Source organism: Mustelus asterias, chromosome 2 (assembly GCF_964213995.1).
Source record: "Mustelus asterias chromosome 2, sMusAst1.hap1.1, whole genome shotgun sequence".
NCBI lineage: Eukaryota > Metazoa > Chordata > Chondrichthyes > Carcharhiniformes > Triakidae > Mustelus > Mustelus asterias.
Window position 1 is genome coordinate 100,705,982 of NC_135802.1, and position 20,057 is coordinate 100,726,038.

The 20,057-nt window shown below is 44.1% G+C and overlaps 1 protein-coding gene across 3 annotated transcripts in view; it reads left to right on the forward strand.

Moving 5' to 3' along the window:
* LOC144510085 (retinoic acid receptor beta-like) overlaps positions 1 to 20,057 on the forward strand; it is a 254,687-nt gene that overhangs the window by 88,972 nt on the left and 145,658 nt on the right. For 2 of the 3 annotated variants that reach the window (XM_078239333.1, XM_078239353.1), the window contains exon 4: positions 16,502 to 16,591. The exons of the other annotated variant lie outside the window; for it this stretch is intronic. In XM_078239333.1, the coding sequence (XP_078095459.1) occupies positions 16,502 to 16,591 (90 nt within the window). The remainder of the gene's footprint in view (positions 1 to 16,501; positions 16,592 to 20,057) is intronic. 3 annotated transcript variants of the gene reach the window in all.

Here is a 20,057-nt window from a genome sequence, read left to right on the forward strand (position 1 = left end):
ATAACACTTGAAATTGAGTGGTTTGCGAGGCCATTTCAGAGGGAGTCAACCACATTGCTGTGGATCTCAAGTCACATATAGGCCAGACCAGGTAAGGATGGCAGATTTCCTTCCCTAAAGGACATTAGTGAACCAGGTGGGTTTTTGCAACAATCGATGATAGTTTCATGGCCATCACTAATGAGACGAGCTTTTAATTCCAGATTTATTAAAAGAATTTAAATTCCATCAGCTGCCATGGTGGGACTTGAACCTGTGTCCCCAGAGAATTAGTCTGGGCCTCTGGAATACAAGGCCAGTGATATTACCACCATACCAACATCTCCCCTCGATGAGACCTTTGAGGTCGGCCTCGTTTCACTGATGAAGAAGTTTCTTCTCTCCTATGTTTTTTCTTTCCTAAGCTGTGGAAGGTTTTTCTTACAATTAGAAAGCTATTAATTTGTTGTCCGCTAAAGGACCAGTGCTGAATTCAAAGAGTTATGAATACATTCATACTGAGATAAAAGTGTCCATTGTGATGGCAGTGCAGTACACAATTCCATTTGTGTGTGTACGAATAGAAGTCACAGCAGTGAACCACATAAAAATGAAATGATCGTACATAAAAATATACCATTTCATTAAGATTCATGTTAAAGAGCTTAGAGGATACCTTCATTTGGCATTACATTGCAGCGCTGTCAAAGCGATTGTCAGAAGTGGCAACAATTTCCCCTAGTTGATATGTTAAAACAATGCACATTGTCTCATGAACTGTTGTGCATGAAAGGTTGCCTATAATGGCTTCACAAAAAAACCTCATGTCTTGGACATTATCATAGTTGTGTTTTGGCTAGAATTGCAAGGCTTTCCACTTTAATGACTGGCTTGCAGAGTTATTTGTAATTAGGAGGAAGCAGTCTTATCCTACAGTGGCATATCTAATTTGCTGAGCTGATGGCTGATAATCATTAACAATGCTCTGGTAATAAGCAGGGTGGGTATAGGGGAACCTGTAGATGTGGTGTATTTAGATTCACAAAAGCATTCAAAAAGATGCTACATCAAAGGGTCCTGCACAAAATTAGAGCTCGTGGTGTCGGGGTTAAAATATTAGCATGAATAGAGGATTAATTAGCTAACAGTAAGCAAAGAGTAAGGATAAATGGGTCATTATCAGGTTGGCAAGCTGTTACGAGTGGCGTGCTACAGGGATCAGTGCTCAGACCTCAATTATTAACGATCTATATCAATAATTTGGATGAAGGGACCAAATGTATGGTAGCTAAATTTGCTGATAACACAAAGATGGGTAGGAAAATTAATTGTCAAAAGGACATAAAGAATCTACTAAGGGATTTAGGTAGGTTAAATGAGTGCCCTGGCACAGGTTGGCACGTGTGGCTTTTGCTACCAAATAAACCTGTTGGACTTTAACCTGATGTTGTTAAACTTCTTACTGTGTTTACCCCAGTCCAACGCCGGCATCTCCACATCATGACAGGTTGGCACTGCCAGGTTGGTGCCACCCTGTGCCAGGGGGCACTGCCAAGGCACTGCCCACCATGTCCTTCTCCCCCGGGGGCTATACTGATCTTTGCTTCCCAGAGCGATCCCCCTAGATAGGTTCATGTCTGGGTGAAGCTATTGTAAACCTTGCTTGGCGAGGTATGAAAATCTTGTGATGGTGCAGGGGGCGGAGGGGGGGGGGGGGGGTGCAGAGATCAGGTGAGGGCTGTGTTTCATTATATTATAATTTATTAAAATGTAAATCAGGATTTTGCGCATTACAGACGTGAACCTAATAATGTAGCTGCCGAGGAGCAGCAAAAAATTGTGATCTTGCCGACGAGATTTACGATTTCCAGGTTGTTCCAGATCCAGAGCCCCCACCCCCCCCCCCCCCCACCCCCCCCGCTCACCCCCCACCATCTCACGGATTGAGTGTGCAGGTTAAATCCCACCCTCAATCTCTTCAATTCTGCAGACAAGAATCTCTACCTGTCCTTGAACAATGCCAAAACAAAACTCGTATCAACCCACACCTGGTCAGCCAAATATCCCACTGCCCAAGGAGAGTCTGTGGAATATGTTAAACAATTCCTATACCTTGACTCTCAGCTCTCTCAAAAGGCCACCATTGACAAGGAGATCCAACACCGGATCAGCTGAGCCAGCTCAGCCTTCTACAAACTCCAGCAGTGAGTGTTTGACAACAAGGACCTCCGCAAGTGAAGGAAAGTCCGAGTGTACAGAACATTTGTCACCATGCTCCTGTACTGCAGTGAAATTTGAACTCTATCAATGACACATAAGAGCATTAGAAATTTGACCAGCAATATTTCTGCCACATCCTCCGGGTTCAATGGGAAGGCCATAGAACAAACTTAAGTGTCCTTCTTGGAGCCAGCTCTACAAATATTTAGGCAAAACTCCTGCAAAAGCAACTATGATCCACTGTACACGTGTGCCGGATAGCGGAAAAGCATCTCCCCAACACGGTCTTGTTTTCTCAGTTCTCAGATGGCCAGCCTTCCAGGGGAGGACAAAGAAAACATTACAAAGACAACATGAAGCTCTCCTCGAAGCGCAGCAGCATTGACATTATTGACTGGGTGGAACTTGCCATCAATCGTTCAAAATGGTAACAACTTGTCCCATCAAGCTGCATCACGCTTTTGAGTCCAAATACCTTAATGATGAGGCAAGGCGATGGTAGAGAAGAAAGGGAAGCAGATCCTGATCTCTGGATCCCTCTACCTCTTGGGATAGCCTGCTCCCTGTGTCCAAAGATACTCGGGTTGAGAATCGGGCCATTTAGTGATATGAAGATCCATGGCGGAAACCCAGGAACCTGAGTAGACGTCATCCTCGGAACAAGGAAGAGCCAACAAATATCCTCAGAGAAGCAAAAACCATTCTAATCGTTGGTTCGGTCAGAAACGTCAAGGTGATGTTCAGCTGGATAATTAGCAAGAGTTTCCTTAGCAAAATAGCAATAAAAGAGTGTCAGGTATCAGTTAGAGTAAAGGGAGATTGAACCACATTTATTGGATGGAGAAGATATATAAAGATTTAATATTGTGTAGGATGTGGCCTTAAGAGAAGTGTAACTTTATTTGAGAAAACCCTATGCTTTTTACGGTTTTATCTGTTAACTATGAGTAGTTTCCCTATATTTTTTGTGCATGACTTTTTAATGTTACGTGCGCATAGCTTCTCAAGTTGCCTATAGCTGTGCCTGTAACATTGCCTGTGTTCCTTCCTCTATACGACAACTCTATATTTAAGATTAAAATGCTACCAATGAAAATGGTAACTGCCAGGCAGACAAATGCCTAAATTTAATAGGCATAGCTCGAAGCTGGTGCAACTCCCAAATCAGTTGTAGCTAATAAAGTACTCTGTAAACACAAAAAGATCATGGAGAGGATAGAGCCCTTCCCTTCTGTTGTTTGGGACTGGTCTTCTTGTGTGGTAAAAGCTGAAGCCTGATAGGGAGAGGGGCGGAAAGCCGGGTCGCTGTTAACCCTTTGCTACATTGAAATTGCTACATGATCACAAGTCAGAGTTGCATTCCAATGTCAGTAGGATTTTTAAAGAGTTAATAGGGAATAATCGGATAATTGCCTTTGGAGGTAAGTTGTGAATATTTCTGTATTTGGCATAGCTGGTACACTTTAGAAAGGAATTTCATTTGCACTGTTTTCTCGAAAGCTTCAATAGCAAAGCGACATACTCCTGCCTAGGGGTTAAAAATAACCCTTTTTAATCGGAACAATCATTTCCTGGAAACCAGCATCTCTACGAATCTATTCTGGTACTAAATCTATTTTGTATTAAATCAGATCAGTGGCAGGGTCCTCTTTGATGGATAGCCAGCTGCAGTTAAAGTACTTATTGTTCAAGGATGGGTGCCAGTGCAGTAGCAGGCAGAAAATGGACAGCAGTGTGAGATTAGCACAATACATAACTATCAGCCATTCATAGGCAGAGCTATAGAACCAGATGCTGTTAAACAGATTTTTGAAATTTGATTAAATACTGCACAATCTGTTACCAATGAAGATTATTCCAACTCCGTTTTAATGCTAAAGTCGAGATTTTTTTTAGCCGCACAAATTAAGCAATACAGTAAGATTTTGTAGCTAATTCTGGTGAGGTTGATGAAACCACTTCCCTTGTTTTCCAAGGCAATTTTTTATTTACTATATATCTCGGGCAAAACTGGTTTTTGGCTCTTGATGGGTGGAATCAGGCGACAGGACTCTTGACAGTCGGCTGCAGAACCCTCCGCCCCCCCCCTTTCTCTTTTTGAGAAGGCTCGTTGCAACTTGTTCCATTCGGGTAGTTAATAGGCCAGGGCTGGGCCTTCCCTGGGATCTAGGACCCTGGGGGCAGAGGCCCCACCCACTGAGAGCTGCTGGCCAATTACAGGCTGGGAGCTCTTCTGTGCTCACAGAGGAGACAGAACCCAAATGAGGCCTTGGATGGAGGAGAGACCCAGACACAGGTGAATGATAACAGGAAAAGGATCATGGGTAGGGATGTCCTGATTGAGGGGGGAAAAGGGCAGCCAGCAATGGGGATGGTCCACAGCAGGGCTCCCTTCCTTCCCGTTGATCCTCGGTCAGGCATTGAGTACTTTTGAATGAGAGACCCCACCCAACCCCGGGAGCCCACGAACAACAACCATGCTGAAGATTGCTTGTCATGCTCCCCACATGACGAGCCACTCACCCACCACTGTGTTAATACCAGTGGCGGCAGGATGAGGCCCCGAAGTGGTCAGCAGGATTGGAAGGCTGCCCATTGGCTCTCCTGTCACAGATGTAATCAGGATGGAGACAGCATGGTGGTGGAGTCTCCAGCTTTCTACTGTGATTAAAGTGATTAAACACCCCCCCTCCCCCCCAATCACCACCACCAAATGTGCCACGGGGAGGGCACAAGATTCCAGAGTGTGAAATGGATACTTTACTCAGTGACACTAGTGGGGTTATATGAGCAAAGGTTTTAAATGAGTTAAAGATAGTTTTATCAAGCTTGGTTGACGTTGCTGCTGTCATTGTACTGTGTGGGAAGAGCAGAATCTCAGAGCTCTGCAATCTCTCACCATTTTAGATAATATGCTTTTTTTTATTCATCCTGCCAAAATGGACAATTTCACATTTTCCCACATTATATTCAATTTGACAAATCTTTGCCCACTCACTTAATCTATCTGTATCTTTTTGTAGCATCCTTATGTCTTCTTCACAATTTGTTCTCCTATCAGCGTTTGTGTCATTAACAAATTTGGCAACCAGCCCATCCATCCCTTCATTCAAGTCATTTATATAAATTGTAAACAGTTGACGCCCCAGCACTGATCCCTATGGCACACCACTCGTTACATCTTGTCAACCAGAAAAAGACTCAGTTATGCCTACTCCCTGCTTCCAACCAATCTTCTATTCATACCAATATGTTATCCCCCTCCCCAATACCATGAGCTTTTATTTTCTGCAATAGAACAAAGAACAATACAGCACAGGAACAGGCCCTTCGGCCCTCCAAGCCCGCGCCGCTCCCCGGTCCAGGATTGAATCCTGAATCCAGGATCCCCGCCCAATTTTCCAGCCTATCTACATCCTAATATCCTATCCACCGAGCTGTCCCTCACAGCTACGATGCTTTGTTCATCACAACCTATTAACTCACCCCCACCCCCCCATTCCAGACCATGTGATCTCCAGGGAGAGGCGAAAACCCAGAGTGAAAACCCCAGGGCCAATATGGGGAAAACAAATCTGGGAAATTCCTCTCCGACCCCCTGACGCGATCGAAACGAGTCCAGGAGATCACACTGGCCCTGATCAGAAAATGCTTCCCAACCCTATTCATTTCCACTTCTGCTTTACGAACACCATCTGAATTCCCTGCCCCCGAGACAGGTTCCCAACTATCCGCAGTCTCGCTCTGTACTGGCACCAGCAAGATGATCATAGAATGAAGCCTTGCAACGAGCAAGAAAGAACAATTAGCCTGCGCTGCTCCCTGGTCCAAACTAGACCACTCTTTTGTATCCCTCCATTCCCACTCCGTTCATATAGCTGTCTAGATAAGTCTTAAACGTTCCCAGTGTGTCCGCCTCCACCACCTTGCCCGACAACACATTCCAGGCCCCCACGACCCTCTGTGTAAAATATGTCCTTCTGATATCTGTGTTAAACCTCCCCCCCTTCACCTTGAACCTATGACCCCTCGTGAACGTCACCACCGACCCGGGGAAAAGCTTCCCACCGTTCACCCTATCTATGCCTTTCATAATTTTATACACCTCTATTAAGTCTCCCCTCATCCTCCGTCTTTCCAAGGAGAACAACCCCAGTTTCCCCAATCTCTCCTCATAACCAAGCCCCTCCATACCAGGCAACATCCTGGTAAACCTCCTCTGTACTCTCTCCAAAGCCTCCACGTCCTTCTGGTAGTGTGGCGACCAGAACTGGACGCAATATTCCAAATGCGGCCGAACCAACGTTCTATACATCTGCAACATCAGACCCCAACTTTTATACTCTATGCCCCGTCCTATAAAGGCAAGCATGCCTCCTTCACCACCTTCTCCACCTGTGACGTCACCTTCAAAGATCTGTGGACTTGCACACCCAGGTCCCTCTGCGTCTCTACACCCTTTATGGTTCTTCCATTTATCGTGTAGCTCCTCCCTACATTATTCCCACCAAAATGCATCACTTCGCATTTATCAGGATTGAACTCCATCTGCCATTTCTTTGCCCAAATTTCCAGCCTATCTATATCCTTCTGTAGCCTCTGACAATGTTCCTCACTATCTGCAAGTCCTGCCAGTTTTGTGTCGTCCGCAAACTTACTGATCACCCCAATTACTCCTTCTTCCAGATCATTTATATAAATCACAAACAGCAGAGGTCCCAATACAGAGCCCTGCGGAACACCACTAGTCACAGGCCTCCAGCCGGAAAAAGACCCTTCCACTACCACCCTCTGTCTTCTATGACCAAGCCAGTTCTCCACCCATCTAGCCACCTCCCCCTTTATCCCATGAGATCCAACCTTTTTCACTAGCCTACCATGAGGGACTTTGTCAAACGCTTTACTAAAGTCCATATAGACAACATCCACGGCCCTTCCTTCGTCAACCATTCTGGTCACTTCTTCAAAAAACACCACCAGGTTAGTGAGGCATGACCTCCCTCTCACAAAACCATGCTGATTATCGTTAATGAGTTCATTCCTTTCTAAATGCGCATACATCCTATCTCTAAGAATCTTCTCCAACAACTTCCCCACCACGGACGTCAAGCTCACCGGCCTATAATTACCCGGGTTATCCTTCCTACTCTTCTTAAATAACGGGACCACATTAGCTATCCTCCAATCCTCTGGGACCTCACCTGCGTCCAGTGACGAGACAAAGATTTGCGTCAGAGGCCCAGCGATTTCACCTCTCGTCTCCCTGAGCAGCCTTGGATAGATTCCATCAGGCCCTGGGGATTTGTCAGTCTTTATATTCTCTAACAAACCTAACACTTCCTCCTTTGTAATGGAGATTTTCTCCAACGGTTCAACACTCCCCTCCGAGACACTCCCAGTCAACACATCCCTCTCCTTTGTGAATACCGACGCAAAGTATTCATTTAGGATCTCCCCTACTTCTTTGGGCTCCAAGCATAAGTCCCCACCTTTGTCCCTGAGAGGTCCGATTTTTTCCCTAATAACCCTTTTGTTCCTAACGTATGAATAAAATGCCTTGGGATTCTCCTTAATCCTGTCTGCCAAGAACATTTCGTGACCCCTTTTTGCTCTTCTAATTCCCCGTTTGAGTACTTTCCTACTTTCTTTGTACTCCTCCAGAGCTCCCTCCGTTTTTAGCTGCTTGGACCTAACATACGCCTCTCTTTTCTTTTTGACCAGTCCCTCAATTTCCCTGGTTATCCACGGTTCTCTAATCCTACCCTTCCTATCCTTTTTTACAGGCACATGCTTGTCCTGTAGCCCTAACAACTGTTCCTTAAAAGACTGCCACATACCAGATGTGGATTTACCCTCAAACAGCCTCTCCCAATCAAGAGCTGCCAATTTCTGCCTAATCCCACTAAAGTTAGCCTTCCCCCAATCCAACACCTTACCCTTGGGACACCACTCATCCTTTTCCATCACTATCCTAAAGCTAACAGAATTGTGGTCACTATTTGCCACATGTTCCCCTACCAAAACTTTGAAGACCTGACCGGGCTCATTCCCCAGTACCAAGTCCAGTATAGCCCCCTCTCTAGTCGGGCTGTCTACATATTGTTCCAACGAACCCTCCTGTACACATTTTACAAATTCCTCCCCATCCAGAGTCCCTGCCCTCAGCGATTTCCAGTCTATACCAGGGAAATTGAAGTCTCCCACTACAACAACCCTATTTTTCCTGCACCTATCCAGTATCTCCTGACATATCCATTCTTCCACTTCCCTTGGGCTGTTGGGGGGCCTGTAGTACACCCCCAACATAGTGACTGCGCCTTTCCTGTTTCTAAGCTCCACCCAGAGTGACTCGTTACACGACCCCTCTGAATTGTCCTCCCTCTGCACCTCTGTAATATGCTCTCCAACTAATACCACTACTCCCCCACCTCTTTTGGCCCCTCCTCTGTCTCGCCTAAAACACTTGTACCCTGGAATATTCAGCTGCCAGTCCTGTCCCTCTTTCAACCAAGTCTCTGTCACCGCAACCACATCCAAATTCCTCGTGTGCATTAAGGCCCCAAGTTCGTCTGTCTTACCTGCTACGCTCCTTGCATTGAAGTATAAGCACTCCAGACCTCCAGGCCCAGTGAGGTCGTCCTCCCCCAGAGTGCTCTTCTTCTTTGCCAGCCTTGTCCCAGCCCCAAGCTCGTCCCCAGCCTCCACACTTGTAGACCTAATATTTTGATCCCCACCCCCCTGCCATACTAGTTTAAACCCCCCCGAACTGCACTAGCAAAGCTCCCAGCCAGGATATTTGTGCCCTTCCAACTTAGTTGTGACCCCTCCCTCTTGTACAGGTGCCATCCTCTCCTGAAAACTTCCCATTGATCTATGAAAATGAAGCCCTCCCTCCTGGACCAGTCCTTTAGCCAGGCATTCAATTGTACTAACTCCCTATTCTTAGCCTCACTGGCACGAGGCATTGGGAGCAGCCCAGAGATGGCCACCCTAGTGACCCTACTTTTTAACCTATTTCCCAACTCCCTGAATTGCTCTCTTAGGATCCCCCTACTCTTCCTATCCATGTCATTTCCACCAATGTGTATAATGACATCCGTTTCTTTATCTTCCCCTTTTAATATGCCTCCTATCCGCTCGGAGACATCCGTGACCCCAGCACCAGGTAGGCAGACTACCATCCTGGAGTCCCGTTCGCACCCACAGAATCGCCTGTCTGTGCCTCTAACTGATGCATCCCCCACCACTATCGCTCTCCTAACCCCTCTCTTCCCTTTCCGGGCCACAGAGCCTGACTGTGTGCCAGTGACCTGGTCACTGTGTCTTACCACTGGAGAGGCACACTCCTCCACACTATCTAAAACAATATACCTGTTTTGGAGTGGGACAACCACAGGTGACCCCTCTTCTAACTGTTCACTCCCCTCCCCTCTCACACCTGTCACCAAGCCCTTCCTATTTTGAGAGACCGCCACTGGAGTACTCCCTGGTACTTTACCCTTCTGCCCTTTACTCCTCCTAACTGTGACCCACGTGTCTTCCTCCCGATGCCCCGGTGTAACTAGTTGTCTATAACTCCTGTCAATTTTTCTCCCATTTTCCCTGACTAGACTAAGGTCAGCGATCTGCAGCTCCAGTTCCATGACACGGTCCCTCAAGAGCTGCAGTTCCACGCGCCTGGCACATATGTGAACCTCTGGGATGCTAGGTGTTTGCAGGAACTCCCACATCCCACATCGGAAGCACTGAACTGGCCGATCACTCATACCTGCCCTTATCCTTTATAGGGTTGAATAAAAAATAACTAGCCTTGCCTCGCCCTTTCAGCCGAAGCCCTGTGAGCCAAAGCCCTTATAGTTCACACTCTGCTTCCCAAGCCCTGTGAGCCAAAGCCCTTATAGTTCACACTCTGCTTCCCACTCACTCAAGCCCTGTGAGCCAAAGCCCTTATAGTTCACACTCTGCTTCCCACTCACTCAAGCCCTGTGAGCCAAAGCCCTTATAGTTCACACTCTGCTTCCCAAGCCCTGTGAGCCAAAGCCCTTATAGTTCACACTCTGCTTCCCACTCACTCAAGCCCTGTGAGCCAAAGCCCTTATAGTTCACACTCTGCTTCCCACTCACTCCACTGCCCGCTCCCGACGCTGCCCGCTGTATAGTGCAGCCGGCTTTTTATGCTCCCGGCGAACGCCCCAGGTAACTGCCTTTTATACTGAGACTCAACCTCCCAGAATCCCCTTCAGCTGACCTCACTTCCTCAATTCAAAACCCTGAAAAAAGCCCGCGAAATATACAAGGAATACCCTTAAATGAATAAATGAATAATTAAATCACTTCTTTGCTTACTCTCAGCACTCCTGCTAAGACTCTCTCCCCCAGTCTCACTCCAGTCAAACAAATAGCTTTTGATTTACAGTGATGTTGACACAACATTTGCTGATAGCATTCCAGCATTATATTGTTTGGATACTTTCCACAACCTATCATTATCACAGTGGGAGAATTGTAGATTCACAGTTTGATTGATAGCTGCCTTTGATATGGGGTTATGAATACAAATGTTTGTTTTTATGGGATTGAGTACTTGAGGGGATTTAAATTTATTGGATAGGCTTTCATAAATGGGAGTCTTTTTTATAAAGCATGTTCTGTAATAGAAAATTAGAATTTTATCTCATTATGGCCCCTGAGGTCTGCCTATGGTACATTCTGTGAGTTGGCATAGAGGTGTGAATGAAAAGGCTGATGGGTGGTGGGAGGCATGAATTGGCTTGAGTTGTCATTAAGTTGGCATGGAGACTATAATGGGCCATACGGATGGGTGGAGAATTATGAGTTAATACTAAGTTGGCATTAGTGTGGTAAGCAGCCATGGGGTAGGTGGGAGGGCATGAGTTTGCATGGAGCCTATGAGAGGCCATTGGAGGTAGCTGAGGGGCATGGATTGATGTGGCTTTGCATGTGTGGGCATGGGGAGTGTGTGATTGGCAGAGGGAGTATGAAAGGTGAGGTGTAAAGGGCCTAATGTTGAACGTAACTTAAGTCCCAGAGAACCAAGGCAGGCCTCTCAAACTTGACAGGCTTAGGACTTGACAGCTCCAGTGGCTATCTGCAAGATGGGTCTGGAGTGTCAAACCTGACTCCTTTGCACCCCCCCCCCATCCCCTCCTTGCCCACCTCTCCCCCTCACCACCCCCCCCCATCCCCTCCTTGCCCACCTCTCCCCCTCACCACCCCCCACCCCCCTCACTCCACTCCATCCACCTCACCTCCCCACTGCACCTAAAGATGCTGGGGTTGCTCTCCGAGTAGGGAAGGTTAAGGAAAGAATCAAGAGATATGTTCAAAATTATTGAGGCTTTAACAGTGTAGCTAGGGAGAAACTGTCTAGAGGAGGCAGTGGACACAACACCCCAAAAATACTAAATAATCAAGGCGCAAATGGTGGGAAGGAAATAAATATAATAAATATCACCGGAGAACCTAGGGAAACTAATGGGGCTAAAGGTTGAGAATCCAAAAATCCTTAAATTATTGAAAAATCCCAGAGATTTGAAAAACTGCCAATGACAAAAAGCAGGTAACTACAGGCCGGTTAACTTACCATCTGTCGTTGGAAAATATTTTAGAGTCCATTATAAAGGATGTAATAGCAAAGCATTTAGAAATGCATAATATAATCAAGCATTTAGCATGGTTTCATGAAGGGGAAATCATGCCTGACAAACGTCTTGGAATTTTTTGAGGTGGTAATGAACAGGATAGATGAAGGGGAACCAGTAGGTGTAATATACTTGGATTTCCAAAGAGCGTTCAATAAGGTACCGCACAAAAGGCTCCTTAATAAGACAAGAGCCTGTAGTGTTGGGGATGGTATATTAGCATGGACAGCAGATTGGCTAACTGATAGAAGACAGAGAGTTGGCATAAGAGGGGCATTTTCAGGATGGCAACCTGTAACTAATTAAGTGCCATAGGGATCAGTGGTGGGACCACAATTATTTACACTATATATATGTTGTCTTGGGCAAGGGAAGTGAATGTACTATTGCCAAGTTTGCAGGTGACACAAAATTGGTGGGAAGGCAAGTGGCGAGGATGACTCAGAGTCTATAGAGGAATGTAGACAGGTTAAGTGAATGGGCAAAAACTTGACAGAATATAGTGTAGGAAAATGTGAAGTTATGCACTTCGGTAGGAAGAATAAAGGAGCTGAACATTATTTAATTGGAGGAAAACGGCAGAAATCTGCAGCTCAGAGGGATTTGGGAATCCTTGTGCATAAATCACAAAAAGCTAGCATGCAATTTCAACAGGTAATAGGGAAGGCAAATGGAATGTTGGCCTTCTTTCAAAGAGAAAGAAGTATAAAGGTAGGGCAGTCTTGTTAAAACTATGCAAGGCACTAGTTAGATTACACAAGGAATTCTGTGAACAGTATTTAAGAAAATATACACTGGCATTGGAAGCAGTCCAGAGAAGGTTCACTGATATGAACCTGGGTATGGAGGGATTTTCTTATGAGAAGTAAAGTAGGTTGAGTCTGTACTCGTTGGAGTTTAGATGAATGAGAGGCGACCTTACTGGGACATACAGGATCCTCAGGGGCTTGACAGGGTAGATGCTGAGAGGTTGTTTCTCCCTGTGGGAGAGTGTAGGACCAGAGGAGGGAGCTGGAGAGGGCTTAATCTCAGAGTAAGGAGTCACCTATTTAACACAGAGATGAGGTGGAATTTCTTCTCTCAGAGGGTAGTGAATCTGTGGAATGTTTTGCTGCAGAGGGCTGGGTTGTTAAGCATATTCAAGGCTGAGATGAATTTTTAATCAGGAAGGGAATCGAGGGTTAAGGGAATAAGGTGGGAAAGTGGAGTTGAGGATTATCAGATCAGATCAGTGATGATCTAATTGAATGACAGAGCAGGTCTTGTTGGGCCAAATGGCCTACTTCTGCTCCTATATCTTATGGCCCTATGGACATAGCTTTTAAGATAATTTTGCAAAGGAACCGGAGGGGAGGTGAAAATAATGTCTTTTTACACAGCCTGTTATTATGATCTAGAATTCTCTGTAAAAGCAGCTTCAGTAATAACTTTCAAAAGGTAATTGGAAATGGAAAGGTTTCCAGGACAATGGGACGAGAGTAGGGGAATGGGACTAATTGGATGGCACTTTCAAAGATTCAGCATTTGTGTGATGGACCGAATGGACTCGTTCAGTGCTGTAAGATTCAGTGATTCACATCCATTCAATAATTTTCTCAGCACAGTCAGAGTTATACAGGGGAAACTTTGCATGCAGCAAAATCCTCTAAACAAAAAATGAGATGAATGACTGATTCTTCTATTTTTACTGATGTTGGTTTAGACAGGTTTATTAGTTAGTGCTCCAGAGCATTCAAAAAGTGCAGGTCTGGTGGCATCTGTGGAGAGAGAAATTGTTTTGGGTTGATGATCCTTTGTCAGTACTGGAGAAAGTTAGAGATGAACAGGTTTTAAGCAAATACAGAGGCAGAGAAAGGATGTGGGTAAAAGGAGTGCTTATGATAGGATGAAAGACAAGAATCATGAAATGACAAAAGAGGCACACTGGGAAATACACAGGGTGGCACGGGGGCACAGTGGTTAGCTCTGCTGCCTCACAGTGCCAGGGCCCTGGGTTCAATTCCAGCCTCAGGTGAGTGTCTGTGTGGAGTTTGCATGTTCTCCCCACGTCTGCGTGGGTTTCCTCCGGGTGCTCCGGTTTCCTCCCACAGTCCAGAGATGTGCAGATTAGGTGGATTAGCCATGCTAAAATGTGTGGAGTTACCGGGATAGGGCAGAGGAGAGGAGCTGAGTGGGATGATCTTTCAGAAAGTCGGTGCAGACCCAATGGGCCGAATGGCCTCTTTCTGTACTGTAGGGATTCTATGATTCTCTGATTCAAAAGAATCATGGTGCAAGGCAAGAAAACAGCGTAATAGAGCACGTAAAGAAACAAAAGATCTGTCTAGAGGTGGTGTAAATGGGAAAACACAATCGCACCAAAAACTGCTGTCCATTAACAAATAAAACACAAAAGAGAAAAAGAAATGAGAGCAGAGTTTATAATTTGAAGTTGTTGAACTGTGTTGGGTTCAGAAGATTACAAAATGCCTAATTGAAAGATGAGGTGCTGTTCCTTAAGCTCACATTGAGTTCCATTGGAACAGTGTAGGAGGCTGAAGATGGAAAGGTCAGAGGGAGCAGAGAATTCTCCTGCTCAACTGTACTTGCTTAAAATCTGCTACATCGGAACTGCTGAGTATTTCCAGTATTTTCTGTCTTTATTTCAGATTTCCAGCATCCAGACTATTCTGCTTTTGCAGCACAAGAACTCTGTTTTTCTCTAAATAATGCCATGGGGTTTTTTACCTGAACAACTAGACGAGGCCTTAGTTTAACATATCATCTGAAAGATAAACACATCCATCAATGCAATACTCCCTCGAACTTCTAGCTTTGATGCAGAATAACGAGGAGGGTAGGAGAACAGAATAATCAAATCGAATTTGCATCCACTGGCTGTAATGTTAAAGAGAAGCACTCCTTGATGCAGCTGGAAGTCCACAACCATGTCAATAAACACTGCATACAGGGACACTTGCTATTTCTGTGCTGCCAGCAGGGAATCATGATCACATACTGGAAAATTGATTGGCCACAGCTCTTGATTTGCCATCTATTTTGCACAATGCAGAAAATTTACTCTATAATAGGCTTCACACTGCACTGCAAGAGCCTTGCAATCTGTACCTTTTTTGAAGAAACACTGGAATGTATTAGGTGATAAATGAACTTTGTGGAGCATGTGCCCATTTCCAAAGTTCCAAAAATGCCAGACTCTCATATCCCAGAAGATTAACCCATTCAGGGAGGTGAGGCCTAGTGTTATTATTGCTAGAATGGCCTAGTGTTATTATTGCTAGAATGGCCTAGTGTTATTATCGCTAATCCAGAAACTCAGCTGGTGTTCTGGGGATCTGGGTTCGAATCCCGACACGGCAGATGGTGATATTTGAATTCTATAAGAAAAAATATCTGGAATTAAGAATCTACTGATGACCATAAAACCATTGTTGATTGTCAGACAAACCCATCTGATACACTAATGTAATTTGGGGAAGGAAATTTGCCATCCTTAACTGATCTGGCCTACATGTGACTCCAGAGCCAAAGCAATATAGTTGACTCTCAATTGCCCTCTGGCCAACTAAGGATGGACAATAAATGCTAGTCAGCCAGGGACGCCCATGTCCCATAAATGAATTTTTTTTAAAAAATCCCGCTTGAATTAACTAATGCTGTCTGCCTTCATTTCTCTGTGAATATTTTGTTCCATTCATTCACCGCTCTCTGTAAGAATATGTGAAGTCTAAACTGTTGTGTCAAAATGTCCTCCCTTTAGTTCAAGCTCTTACTTTTGGATATTCTATCTCAATTCCAGATCATGAATAATGCATTTGCCAATTTAGAAGATTTTTCTTAGATTCCCAAATGCACATTGAAAAGAATAAGGTGATGAATATACGATCAGCCTTCTGCACTGTGTCAGTAGGCCGGTTAGTGTGATAGCATCAACCAAGCTGGTATGACACATTGCCCCCCCCCCCCATCCCAGCAATACTGGGCTCAATGACAGAAACCTTGGCCTGGATTTTCACCGCGATGGAGAGCCTCTCTGTCATGGTGAAAATGGCAGATGAGCCTGGGAATTCTATGTCCGGTCCCCGGGCACGGCACGAGGGGGCAGAGGTTGGCATGAATTGGGCATGGTGAAGGGAGGGGTGAGGGCTCTTTTTAGTGTTAATCTTTTTATTTAGTTCAACAAAGTGCCGGAGCACAAGAGGTAGACCTTCTGCCCAGCCCACCTCTGCATTCGGCAGCCTCAACATTTGTTCCAGGGTGATGGGCTCATCTTTCAATTTAGCCTGGAGCCCACTCCCACCCCCCGGCCCCACTCCCCTCCTCCTCTCCATGTGGGATTTGCAGAGCCAGGAAGTCTCCCATCTTTATGCACCCGCTCAAAAGTGAAAATCTGGGCCTTGGTTTGCATTTTTTTTTCAAAGACTGTGCAAATGTGCCTTGCCGCAGAATCTATCCGGGGAATCTGGCAGCGAATCAATGGAGGGATGTGACCTTAAAGCAAATGAGTAGAAACAATGTTTATTTTTTTAAAGTCATCACATGCATTTTTTGGTTTTGGTACTATTTTTAGTATAAGTAAAATGAGCAGTACTGTGTTTGACAAAGTTCTGTACTTGAAGCATTGATTCCCGCTATTTCAGCGAGCAGACAGCAGGGAGCTGACGATGCGACGTCACAATGCCGCAAAGGATGTTCTGAAAGGAGTTTTGGCAGAGGCCTGCTGATTCCAAGTGAGTTGAAACTTCCATTTTGACTCACTTATACACATTCAAAACTGAATGAGCTTATTTAATAATGGTTATTAAATCTAATCGGAAGTTTAAAAAAAAAAATTGTGGCTCCTTTTTCTGTATTGATACTGTATAATACTTTTTTTTTGTCGATTTGTTTTGGTGAGCTTTTGTGGAGGGGAAGGTGCGGGGGGCAGAGAGGAACAGGTGACAAGGAAATAATTTTCAGATTGCCGTTCTGGGCAGTGAAACTTGCTTTTGTCAATTTGACCACCTGGCATCGGCACATTCTAGGCTGGTTAGCATGTAGCCAGCTGCAACATTAAGTTATGCGCACCCCTTGCAGACTTTAGCAAGAGCTTCACTATGGCCCAGTGTGAGTTGTTTCCACTTCTTACATCAACCATCCCTCTGTCTGAGTGAATGTGCCAATTCTTGCCGTCGGCGTGCAGTCACTTAGCTTGAAATCTATGCAGCTCCTTCTTTTGCAGAAACTCTTTCCGCTTAGACAGAGGGCATTTTCTACCAATCAACCTGGGATAAATTTGAATCCTCAAGACATCCTGAGATAAATTTGAATCCTTGAGGGGCATTCAACCCCTCAAGATTATTGTTGAACCTACCCTGCTATCGAGAACAGAATTAACGCTAACTCCACTTCGAAGTGTGACTTTCACAGGGTATTTGCGATTTTCTGCAAATATCCTATTTTCTATTAGTCTTAGATAAATAATGTTGTGAGACAGTCACCCAATGTTTCAGTGATTTCAGTGCTACATTCTTCCATTTTCCTTTGTAATTCAGTTGGGACGAATGGCGCACACACAACCTCTTCGCTACTTGTTGCACATTGTGGCCTGAGATGTATTTTCCCTGTGTGGAATAAAACCTACTTCAGTGCTACAGATAAACTGGAGAACAGGAACTGGTGTTGGGTAGAAGGATAGTTGCGTTTGAATCAAAATGTTATTGTTGCTGCAAAACGTGTCAGATAGGTTCTCTAAAAGAAGACCATTCGGAACATTTCAATGCCGACATTATTACATTACAGCTTTAATGTTCACCCGGACATGCAACCAGCACCTTACTTTAATGATAATCCACTCAAGGCCATCTCCAAAAATACAGTTCCATGTTTAGGTGATATACTTGAATCCTGGTTTAGGGTTGCAACTCACAAACCTTTAAGTCAGAGGTGAAAGTGCTACCAACTAATGCAAAGCTGGCATGAGCCTAACTGATTCATAACTTATGGGGTAGATGCTCATTTGTGTAGCTTTATCAAGGGAGAAAGCCACGCAGGTAGTGGGCTACGACTCCACTTGCCCCCGGGGAATCGACGCAAGTCTGCAGTGGCACTGCCTGAATAAGTCTCACCTCCTTTACGTTTATGCGCATCTAAACATCCATTTATACTATTGTTCTTTTTACAAACCCCTTAAAGCATGAGAGATGCTAAGGTTGTTTAAATGTAACTCTTCTTAATAAATGTGAAGTGTTCACTCATCTTCCCCACTCTACAAGTATTGAGAAGCTCATTGACTTTTAACTAATAATAAATATGCCAATGAATATTGTTGACTAATACTGACTTTGCACCTAATTATTTACATTTTCTAACAAGTATGCACATGCAGTGTGTGATTAATGCCGATTAATTGCATAGAAACCATGACAAGGTGATGTTATCACCATTTGTATATTCACTGATGCGTGCCCTGGTTTCTGTACATATCTGAAATATGTAAACAGTGATTGTTAGTGGACAAACATGCCTGTGCTGTCAAGTTGCAACATTTGGACAATGGCACATTTCAGCACTAACACCAGTCTATAGGAAATTACAGGTACCTATTGGCTCAAAACAATATGGGATCATTGGCTCTCATTGAAGCTTTGTTAACGACAGCAAGAGGAGCTAACATTTCTCCATGAGTCACTTGGAAAGTAATTCTTTCCTTCACTAACTTGTAATAAACCTATTGACATTGTTTATCTTTTATTATTTATTTGTAGAAAGACTAGAGGGAGTTTTTTTTTGTGAATGTAGAATGGGTCTTACAAGCTCTCTCAGTTTATATTTCCATTGAAGTTCATACAAGTGAAAGTCAGAGAGTTGGATAATGGGTTGCTGAATCTACATCACCGGTTTTACACTGCTTTCCAAGGACAAAATAACTCTCTTTTGTTTTCAATTTTTATCCTGAAGTAAACTGGTTAAAGGGGCCCTGTCTCAGGAGTAAGAGTAGAAAACACCATCCATTCGGAGGATGCAGAAATTGTGCATTTTCCTGAAATCGTGGTTGCAATTTCATTTAAGTGGACTATTGTGCAAGAGTTAACAGTATCCAGAATCACAAGAAACTTTTGGAGCAAGTTTTTCAGCACTGCTGGAACACTTACATGACTCTAAAACCCTGGAGGCCAAAATTGCTCAACATATGACATTTGAAACAAATATGTTGAGCTAAAAAGTCATCGTTAAAATATGAGATTAATTCACACTGGTTTCCATTGATTAATATTAGGCACAAATTGTGCCTTTTACTTACAAAAGCTCCTATTTATGTTTCCATTATCACTGTAATCATTTTTTCCATCCATGCTTAATGTGGGGGAACTTGGACAAGATTTGGCATAAAATTAGCTACTGCTATAATAAGTAATCCTGCTATAACAGATGAGGTTAAGAGGAATCCACTGGATTGCATATAAAACTGCTTTTAAAAATGGTATTTTATTAATCAGAATGTAGGTGCATACAAAAGCAGTTTATATTCATTTCCATTTCTTGCAATAATCTCTTCATCAGGGTTGTGAATCTGTGGAATTCTCTGCCCAATGAAGCAGTTGAGGCGACCTCATTGAATGTTTTTAAGGCAAGGATAGATAAATTTTTGAACAGTAAAGGAATTAAGGGTTATGGTGAGTGGGCGGGTAAGTGGAGCTGAGTCCACAAAAAGATCAGCCATGATCTTATTGAATGGCGGAGCAGGCTCGAGGGGCCAAATGGCCTACTCCTGCTCCTAGTTCTTACGTTCTTATGTATCAACGGTTATGCTGGACAGATTAACAGATTGGAGATCTCCCTTCTGTGCAGAAAAATTGACTTTGCACAAACTGAACTTTGAATGGATGTCATCAAATTTAAATGTTTGTAAGGTTAAAAAATATATGTTTGTTGAATTCATGTTTTTGTAACATGAAGTGGCCAGTGCCTCTGGACGTTTAAGAGCTTTTGATTGTGGAGGATAGAAATTAGTAGGTGGAAAATGTTTCAAAGCATTTGGAATCCATTCAGCATTTTTACAGTAAGTGATAAAATTGTTCCTCTCTTCACACTGAATCCTCTGTTATGAGAAATAAAAGAAGGCTTGATCTTTAGAAATGGACTGAAAAAGCTTCATGGGAAAAGCAGATAGATGAAATGTATCCTACGTTTACCACCAAAATGTAAATCTAAGGT